Source organism: Amblyraja radiata, chromosome 13 (assembly GCF_010909765.2).
Source record: "Amblyraja radiata isolate CabotCenter1 chromosome 13, sAmbRad1.1.pri, whole genome shotgun sequence".
Lineage (NCBI taxonomy): Eukaryota > Metazoa > Chordata > Chondrichthyes > Rajiformes > Rajidae > Amblyraja > Amblyraja radiata.
Genome location: NC_045968.1, coordinates 60,252,618 through 60,262,910, shown reverse-complemented (window position 1 = coordinate 60,262,910; position 10,293 = coordinate 60,252,618). Strand labels below are relative to the sequence as shown.

At 40.4% G+C, this 10,293-nt stretch overlaps 1 protein-coding gene across 1 annotated transcript; it reads right to left on the bottom strand.

Moving 5' to 3' along the window:
- Positions 1-244: 244 nt before the first annotated feature.
- LOC116979508 (spermatogenesis-associated protein 16-like) lies at positions 245-10,016 on the bottom strand. The gene is given in 7 exon segments (XM_033031018.1): positions 245-682; positions 684-1,518; positions 2,125-2,198; positions 3,996-4,115; positions 6,872-6,990; positions 7,837-7,910; positions 9,967-10,016. Coding segments are annotated over 7 exon segments (1,710 nt in total).
- Between the last annotated feature and the right edge of the window lie 277 nt (positions 10,017-10,293).

Genomic DNA, 10,293 nt, shown 5'->3' with positions numbered 1-10,293 from the left:
CCCGTCCAGCCGCATGTGCGTCAATCTTCAAAGCAGCGGTGTGAAATCACAGGTAATAGTGACTGAAATATAATAGTAAGATAAAAGAAGACTAGAACTACCAGATGACATTCATGAGGGTTTTTTCTTTTTTATTTAAAAGGGAAAACTGTCATAATCAATAGTTATTGCAAATCCATCCTTTTGTTGCAAGTCTTCAATACTAACAAAAGATTTCGGCTGTTCCACGGGTCCATGTGTCAATTTAATAAATTAATATACCCACAGCTAGTTTAGTGCACAGTGTAAAATCTAAAACTGGCAGGATCCTCCTCCCAAGGATATCCATGTTCTTCTCAACTTCTTTTACAGTAAGTGACCAAAATGGAGTTCTAGATTCTGTGAATGTTGGTGACCTTCTATTTATGATCTTTTCCAAAAAGTTTCCATCCTCTGGATTCTTGAAACCAAGTAACAGCATGTAGCGTTGTGTAAAGGCTTCAGACCAATCGACTGTCTGTGGCAGGTTATGATTTGTGCCAGGATCTGCATAAAGGTAGTTGGCATAAGAAGGATGTTTATTCCTGAAAACTTCTTTTATTTTTTCTATTTGTGCCGTAGTTGGATTCACTGCAAATGGTGTGTACATAACTGAAAATGTTTCAGCTTGTGTGATACCCTCTTCCAACATGGCTTCTCCTCACCTGCCAATATAGCTTGACATGTTTGCTGATGTTCTGTTCCTTTGCTCCATGCAGCCAATAAATGTAATCAGCAATCATAGCACTTCTTGCAGCTTCAGCATATCGCTCCAAACAACTGAAGACTGTGGCTTGACGAAGATGATTTCGAAAGTTAATTGGATTCAGTAAAATGCTCCTGTGAGCATGATTAAGAGCTAGGTCTGGTCTCCTCATACGCAGATAACAAGTTACAAGCTTAGTTTCGATAAAACTAGCAATGCTCGAAATCTTTTCATAAGATGCATAAAATGGGTTTCCTAGAACGGCTCCTTTGCTACACAGCTCCAAAGCTGTTCTGAATCGTCCTGCTGCTACTGAGTACTTCTTCTGGTGGTAGTAAAAGCTTGCATCCTTCAAAGCTTTAGCAAGCCATTTATCCATCTGAGGTGCCAAATTTAAAGCACAGGAATTTGTAGATTCTCCTGATTTGGTAACTTCACATGTTGATTCAGCACTTCGGTATTCTTGGGATTCCACAAATTCATACATTATCTGTTGTTCATCAACATAAACCAATTTCATTTCGACATCCATTACACTTTTTAAGGGCACACGACTGAGGGACTGAATAACTGGTGGATCCTGATGTTCAACTATTTTCAGTTCTTTTTTGCTGGTGAATTTTTCCTCGTTTTCTAATTTTCTTTTGATTCCTAAACTGTCTAATGTATTCTTTCTCTTTAGCTTAACTTTCCTTGTATGTGTTATTCTCTGATTCAAATAGGATTCAGGTTTTCTGTTACAAACTTTGTCATTCCCATTAGACAGTCTTGGATCCTCTGCATTTTCCAATGCACTATTTTGAGATACGGTAATAGCGTCTGATTCTTTTGAGATTTTAGTGTTGAGAACCAAGTTCTATTTTCCATCTGAACTTTTCAGATTTGTAGAAGCCATATCCAAACATTGATACTTGTAACACGAAGAACCACGAGTCTCCCTGAAGCCGAGGAGTTACTGCAGCCACAAGTACTGGAGGCGGCGCGTGCCCCGCTGTCGGCCGCGTTCATGAGGGTTGGGAGCGGAGGGCACGTAGTCCCTCATCGTAACTCCTCATAAAATAAAGATCAAACTTCAAACTGGTAAGTTCTCGTTTAATCTTACTATTTTACTTCGGAGTCACATGAGTGACTATGTGAAGATTTCAAAGCTCTGTGGATTTTATGCCGCAGATTCAAATCCCGGCCTCTCACTGCATCGATTGACTCAACATAATCAAATAATCAATAATGCATCAACCATAACATTGCTTTAAACGAATTAACGGTTTATTTTTACAAAGAAAACAATAGTAACCCCTCTATCCCAGGGGGAAACTACACAATTGAACTTAAAACAGAATCGGCAAATACCCCCAGCCTGGCAATTGGCTTATGATAAAACCTTTGGAACATCAGTTCACTGGACCATCCTGCGGCCGCGAGGATATGGTCTATAGGAACGTCCCTCGCCCTGGCCGCTGAAGTTGCTGCCACCCTGGTGGAATGAGATTTAAAATTATCAATGTCAATCCCAGCGCTTACCAGAACCTGCTTTAGCCACCTTCAGATAGTTTGCACCGACACCTTACTGTGCGTTTTTTGTTGTTGTTTTAAAAAAAAAAATTATTTTATTAGAAGTAAGTACAATCATATGGCACCAAAGTGCCTAATATATATTTTCATAATACATTTTATGTACAACTTCTTTTTTTTTTGTTACATTGAACAAAGATTAGAATAAGAAAAAGAAGTTAGATAGTAAAGGATAGAAAGATGTGAAATATATAGTGTGTGAAGAAAGAAAACGAGTAAATGAAGAAAGTTGAGAATGAGAAAATAGAAAAAAAAATAAAAATAAAATAAAAAAAGGAGATCATTATTTATAATCTTGACCAACCCTCGTCCAGTCCTGAAACAGTTATTTTTTACAATTGTGTTGCACCATATGATTCCAAAAAAACGACGAATGGAGACCAACTCTTTATGAATTGGTCTGATTTATCCATTAGGAGGAATCGCATTTCCTCAAGATGAGCGGTGTCCAACATACTTGCAATCCACATTTTAAGCGTCGGTATTGATGTACCCTTCCAAAATTTAAGTATTAATTTTTTTGCTATTATTAAACCATAGTTAAAGAATAGATTTTGAGATGTGTTCAATTTATTCCCATCTTCCATTACGCCAAATATAATCATTTCAGTATTAGGTTCCATTCTTGTCTTGAATAATTTTGTAAATATTTCAAAAATATCATTCCAAAATCTATAAAGTTTTATGCAGGAAACTAAGGAGTGTGTTATAGTTGCATTTTGGGCTAGACATTTATCACGTGGCGGATATATTTGGATAAAATTTGTTCAATCTTGTTTTTGAATAATATAATCTATGTACAATTTTAAATTGAATTAGATTATGTCTTACATTAATTGAACATTTGTGAATATATATCAAGTATTTTTCCCATGTAACCTTCGTGATTTTTATCATTAGTTCCCGTTCCCACTCTTCTCTAAGTACCTCTGTCGATGGTAGGTCTATATTTAGAATACTATTATATAAATATGATATTAATTTTTGTGAGTCAGCTTCAATATTCATTGCTTCTTCCAATACTTCAGAGGTTATTTTTTGATATCCTTGTATATATTTTTTCATGAAATCGCAAATCTGAAGATATTTAAAATATTGGTTGTTTTTCAATTTAAATTTTAATTGTAATTGTTGGAATGATAGTAGGTTTCCCATTTCATACATATCCCTGATCCTTCTAATTCCGAGACTTTCCCATTGGTTATATGTCTTATCAATAAGATGGTTTAAATAAAGGGTTATTCGCTATTGGCATTAACAATGATAGATTTCTTAATTTTAAAGATAATTTTATTTGTTTCCAAATTCTTATTGTACCATATATAATTGGGTTCTTCTTATATATTGTGTTATTCAGTTTTTTTGGGGAGAAGAGGATCGTTCCTATATTAAAAGGATGGCAATCCTCCTTCTCCATTTTTATCCATTCTGTCTGTTGGGTAGAACTATCCAACCAATAAATCATATTCTTAATATGCACTGCCCAGTAATAAACTGTGCGTTTTTTTGTGGCTAATAAACAACACTGACTCTGTTCCCCTCAAGGTTCTGGTAGCCTCAATGTAATGGGACAAACATGACACTACACACAGGCAGGGATCCTTGGGGTATGCCGAAAAGACAATCGTACATCCTGTCACCCCTATTGAGCAGATCATAAACATAAAAAGTGATGGCATCTGCTGATACCTGCTGATACCTCCATCCTGTCTAGCCGCAGCTTCTGTAATGTCTGCACACGTTGGGCTGATACCAAGGCCATAAGCATGACCACCTTCATGGTGAGTTTGGCTAGAGATAGGACTGTGACAGGAGTCCACTGGCGAAGCAGCATAAGAACTTTGCTTACATTCCAGATAACCGAATACCTGGGCTTGGGCGGATTGGAATTAAAAACTCCCTTCATAAATCTGGAGACTAACGGATGTGTCCCCACTGAATGTAATTCTGACACCATGGGTAAATATGAAGACAGAGCACTTCTTGCTGTATTGATCGCACTATAGCTTAACATTTGGTCGAAATAGAGAGTTGACAAGAACTCTAGCACATCTGGGATGCCTGCAGTTTGATATGAAATATTCTGCCATAAGCAGAACACCTCCCACTTTCTTATCGAAGAGATGTACTGCTTTTGGGTACTATCCCTCCAGGCCACAGTGATAACATCCACGGTGCGATCGGATAGTCCTCTCCCCAGATATGGTCTCCTTAGAATCTGCAAATCAACAGATCAATATGATCATGTAACGGATGCTGATCGCCAGTTACCAGATTCACCAGTAGGTTTTTGTGTTTGGGAACAATCATGTGAGGCTCAGTAGCCATCTCCAAAACAAGAGCATACCATGGCTGAGTAGGCCAATCGGGTGCCACCAATACTCCTGAAGCGGAGTCCTGCTTGATTTTTTGCAGGCATCGACTGATGAGGTAGAATGGAAGAAATACATATATAAACATTCCACCCCAGTACAGCGAGAACGCATCAACAGCTGCTGCCCCTGGATCTGGTTCCCATGAAACATATTTAGGCAACTGGTGGTTTAGTCTGGATGCAAACAAATCGATATCTGGCATCCCAAACCGAGCAACAACATTTTCAAATATCTCATGGTTCAACATCCATTCTATGTTGTCATTGAATTGTCGTGACCTTGTGTCTGTGACTATGTTGAACCTACCAGGTAAATGGATTGTTGAAATCCAAATGTTTCTGCCAATACACCAGCTCCAGATCTGATTAGCCAATCTATCACAAGCTTTCGACTTGACTCCACCCATATGGACTTTTGGTAAGACAATAAGCCCATAGCCCATAGACAATAAGCCCATAGCCCATAGACAATAAGCCCATAGCCCATAGACAATAAGCCCATAGCCCATAGACAATAAGCCCATAGAATGTTCCCAGAAGCTCTAAATAATTGATCCCTCGCAATTGCAGAAGGGATGCCTCATCACTATTCCATCTGCCTCCACAGCTGGAACCCATATCAGTAGCACCCCAACCTTGGCCACTGACGTCAGTCTGTAAAACTATAGAAGGTGGGTCAACCACAACCTTCCTTGAGCTAGTTGCAACATTCATAATCCACCATAGTATCTCAGAAATGGCTTCTGTTGGCAACTTCATAGCCCCATCAAAATGGCCTGCATGTGCTCTCAATGCTTGTTCTTTTGCTCATTGTAATTGTTGATAATGCAAAGGCCCAAACTGCACAGCTGGAAAAGCAGCCACGAGCTTGCCAATCAACTTGGCCACTTGTCTAATTGAGGGTAGTTGTTCCTCACTAAGCTTGACACACTCTTCAATTAACTGCTGCCTTTTCTCACTCGGCAGATTCACTAACATGTGATCTGAGTTAATGATGAAGCCCAAATAATCAATAACTTTAACTGGTGTTAATTTGGATTTATCTTGATGGACAATGAACCCCAATTGCTCAAAAGTGAATTTAACAACTGACACAGACGATTCAGCTGCCTCCCGAGTGTTTCCTACAATAAAAATATCATCCAAATGGGCCATTACCACATGACCCTGAGTTCGGAGTAAGCCAAGAATTGGTTTTAACAATTTTGGTAAACAATCTCGGAGCTGAGGTTAAGCCATTAGGCAGTGCTTTGAATTGCCACAATTGACTCATCCAGCTAAATTTCAAATATCTCCTATCATCACAATGAATAGACACTGAGTAATAAGCATCCTTGAGATCTATGCTTGCCATATAACACCCTTTTGAAACTAGCTGTTTAGCAATAGAAAAAGTTTCCATTTTGAAATGTCTATACTGCACAAAATGGTTGAGGCTCGTCAGGTCCAGAATGATTCTACACCCCCCCATCTTTCTTAGACCTAGGAAAAATACTTGACACAAACTGATGGGATTGATGAACCGACTTCTCAATAACCCCTTTTTTGCACAATATCTCAAGCTCTGCCTGTATCTGTATATTCTCTTCGTGTGAAAACACGAGTGTCCGACGTGGGACGCACAGTAGGGTAGAATTCAATCCGAAACCCCTCTATACTGCTCAGCACAAATGGATCTGATGTAATCTCTTGCCATTCTTTGAGAAACAAGTGTAACCTGCCCCCAACTTGAACATCTTCCCCACTTAACTTATTTCCTTCAGGAGCAAAGTCTTTGACCTGCACATTTGCTGACTGTGCTTGTTGCCCCCGGCCCCTCGTAGGGAAATTCATCTTCGCCCTTGTACCTGTGGCAGGATACCAGGTTTGTGAGTTCAAGAATGAACGACTCGTTCCCTCACCAGTCCCTGTGATAGCACCCCATGGATGGGGAAAAACCTTTTGACCATTCTGCTGCTTGATGGCACTTTGATGAGGCCCACAGTTTTTGCCTCTTAATCCAGTTATTTGACTCGCTTTGCGAGGTTCTCCCCAAACAACAGATTTGGTAACTGAACATTATTTGGTTTGCAGAGTGCTGCAAATTTCGGGTGTAAGGCAGGACGTATGGCACTCTTTCTAAGGCCGTTCATTTCAAAATGTGCACTGCACAAAAGCCCCAGAGCATCCTGGTGCACTTCAGTCATGTGCCCCTCATCTACCGTTCTGGCGAACGCAGTGATTCCTGCTGCTAATAACTTGAGCACCCTCTGGAGCTTCAATTCTTGTGCCCTCACTGCAACCCCCATTTGGCCCCATATAACATGGTTGACCACGGCACCTTTAACAACCCACAGTTGACCGGGGTTTCATATTTTTTTGCAGTATCGTCCATAGTTAACTCCTCGAGCTGATGGGAGAGCATATCATTGATTGTAGTAGCCAGCTCCTCCCCCAATGGCTTCTCTGCTTCTTTGGGGATTGCGAATTTAGCAGCCAGATTAGGTACAAAGACCACACACTCATCTCCCTGCTACCTTCAGGTAGAAGGTACAGGAGCCTGAAGACTGCAACAACCAGGTTCAGGAATAGCTACTTCCCCACAGCCATCAGGCTATTAAACCTGGATCGGACAAAACTCTGATTATTAATAACCACTTTCTGTTATTTCCACTTTACCAGTTTATTTATTCATGTGTGTATATATTTATATCATGGTATATGGACACATTTATCTGTTTTGTAGTAAATGCCTACTATTTTCTGTGTGCTTAAGCAAAGCAAGAATTTCATTGTCCTACACAGGGACACATGACAATAAACTCACTTGAACTTGAACTTGAACTTGTCCTTCACCCTTAGGGCTATGCACAGCCATTACCTCGGCATCATACTCCTGACCCGGATCACCCTCCTCCTCCATAAGGGCGATTATGCAGCCCTACTCCAGGCGCTGCTGGCATAGGCTCTCCAACAGCCTGGTGAGAACTACACTCCTCCTCCCGGAGTGTGTCCTTCTCGAGCAACCTCTCCATCAGGTGCTCGATTAGTGAGAGCCGTGAGCAAACGGTCTCTCCTGGAGGTGAAAACTCCTGGCCTGACTCTGGGTCTATAGGCCTGGCAGACTTGAATGTAGCAAGCCCCCTGCTTGCGACAAAGTTGGTGAACTAGGGGGGCACCCACTGACCGTACTCTCCCGGTCCTCCACACTTTTTGCCACGGGTCGCCTCGCCTTCACCTTGCTTGCTTGCTACATCGTAACTGGAACACAACCACCGACACAGAAAGCGGCCTCAAGAATAAGTTTTTTCACTTACCTTGAGTTTTAAACTTACCCGCTGGAGGAGCTCTGCTGCTCCAACCGGCCGCCTGCACCAATGCGTCTAACGTAATGACGCACGTGCGGCTGAACGGGGTTCTTCACGTAGTCACTCACGTGACTCCAAAGTAAAATTCGTTCATTCATTCCTTCATTTATCAATCTATTTATTTATATATTTATATATCTATTTATTTATATATTTATCTTTTTGTTTATTTATCTATCTATCTATCTATTTATTTATTTATTTATTTATCTGTTTATCGATTTATTTATTTATTTATCTATTTATTTATTTACTCATTCATCCAGTCTTTCATTCATTCATTCATGGCCGCAAGCTCCTGAATTTCACCCCTAAATCTCTCTGCCTCCTATGGCAGTTTCCACTTTTAAGATATTTTATGAAGCTTGCTCTTGTCACTCTGCTGGAGCAGGGCATCATTCTGGGGCAAGCAGTTGTTTCTGCCCAGGAAAACAGCGGAAGAAACAGCATTGCCCGAGGGTAGACGCCCAGTTGAAGAATTGCCCTAAACTCTGGTTCAGTGTCAACGTTGGTTTGATAATGTTCCTGTGAAACTACTTCAGAAGCTTCACTGAGCAACATCCCTGTATAGATGTATAGCATGGAACTGTAGATGCTGGTTTAATCCAAAGATGGACACAAAATGTTGGAGTAACTCCGCAAGACAGGCAACATCTCTAGAGAAGGAATGGGTGACGTTTCAGGTCCGAGACCTGAAGGGCCTCGACCCGAAACGTCACCCATTCCTTCTCTAGAGATGCTGCCTGTCCTGCTGAGTTACTCCAGCATTTTGTGTCAATTCTTTATAAATGTAGATTGATTTTATTGTTGGGATAACACTGCATTATTATTGTACACACTTTCACACGTGCTCCAGTAAACAGCAATGGCGGGTGCAGGGAACGTCTTTGGATACTTGCAGCTTCAAAAGTCAAAACTCAGGGGTAAGTAGGAAAGTGCAAAGATATTTGAACTAGGAAGTTGGCAAGGAGCAATGCTGGGGTAGAGCTGATAATAGTTGCTAGAAACCCACTGTGTAGTGCTGTGGCTGCCACTGTCAGATTAGTAATAAAACTAAGCTTATTTGTAGCATCTGTAGCATCTAACGATAGGAAAAAGCAGACTTGTTTTTCACAGTGATAATTTTAACATTTATGCATTTTTTTCAATCACTACGGTGTTTACCAATAACATTTTATGTCCTTTAGAGAAGCAATTGCAAATTACGGAATCTTAAACACCTTAAACATCCTTGGCTTTACTCAAATTATTTAAAACATTCTTCCATCTTCCTCTAGTCGTGGGGGTGGGGGATTGGGAGGGGCCTCACAAGTGGAATAGCCTAGGGCCTCTCTTCATCTAAATAAATTCTCTTCACACTGTGTTTTTGATTTTCTGTTTTTGGATTGAATTCTGTTTTTAATTTGTGTCTCTGTGATGCCTTTATTACTTATTTTATTCCGATTATATGTTTTTATTCCGATTAATATGTAAGGTGTCCTTGAGATGTCTGAAAGGTGCCCATTAAATAAAATTTATTATTATTATTATTATTATTAAATCCGGCCCTGCTTACAGTGGTTCCAGCAGGAACACCCAATTATCAGCCATTCAAACAAGGTGGGTCCAGTCTCTGTCTTGTTGTGGCTACTCACAACTACATGGTAGAAAGGCTTCTCAAATACTGCCCAGTTGGACTTGCCACACTATCCAAAATTCTAAGGATTACAATGGGGATTAGAAGATTGTTAGATATAGAGAAAGGTAAGATGTTTTTCACAATTCATTTTGTCGTTTTAATGTATTTCAACCTTTTAAATTTTAAGATTTGTTGTTACTAAATGTCTTAGTTTTACAGATACAGCATGGAAACAGGCCTGCCAGTACAGTGAGTCCATGCGTACACAGGTTTTATGTTCTTCTACTTTTGCATCCTACATACTAGGGGCAATTTACAGAAGCCAATTTACCGATAAGCTTGCACATCAATGGCATGTGGGAGCACCCAGAAAAATCCCATGTGGTCAAAGGGAGAATGTACAAACTCCGCACGGGTAACACCCTTAGTCAGGATCGAACCTGGGCCTCTGGTGCTGTGAGGCAGCACCTCTACCAGCAATAGTGTTGGTAGTGCTGCCTAAAATGTGCGAGACATTTGAAAGTCAAATTCTGAGACAACTTTGATGGAAGCACTGACTACTCTGCTCCCAGGTCTGTTGGCAGTCAATGGTTGTCAAAGATGTTTCCATGTACGACCTTTGCACTGTGCTGCTAGTCACTTAGTTGTCATTCAGATC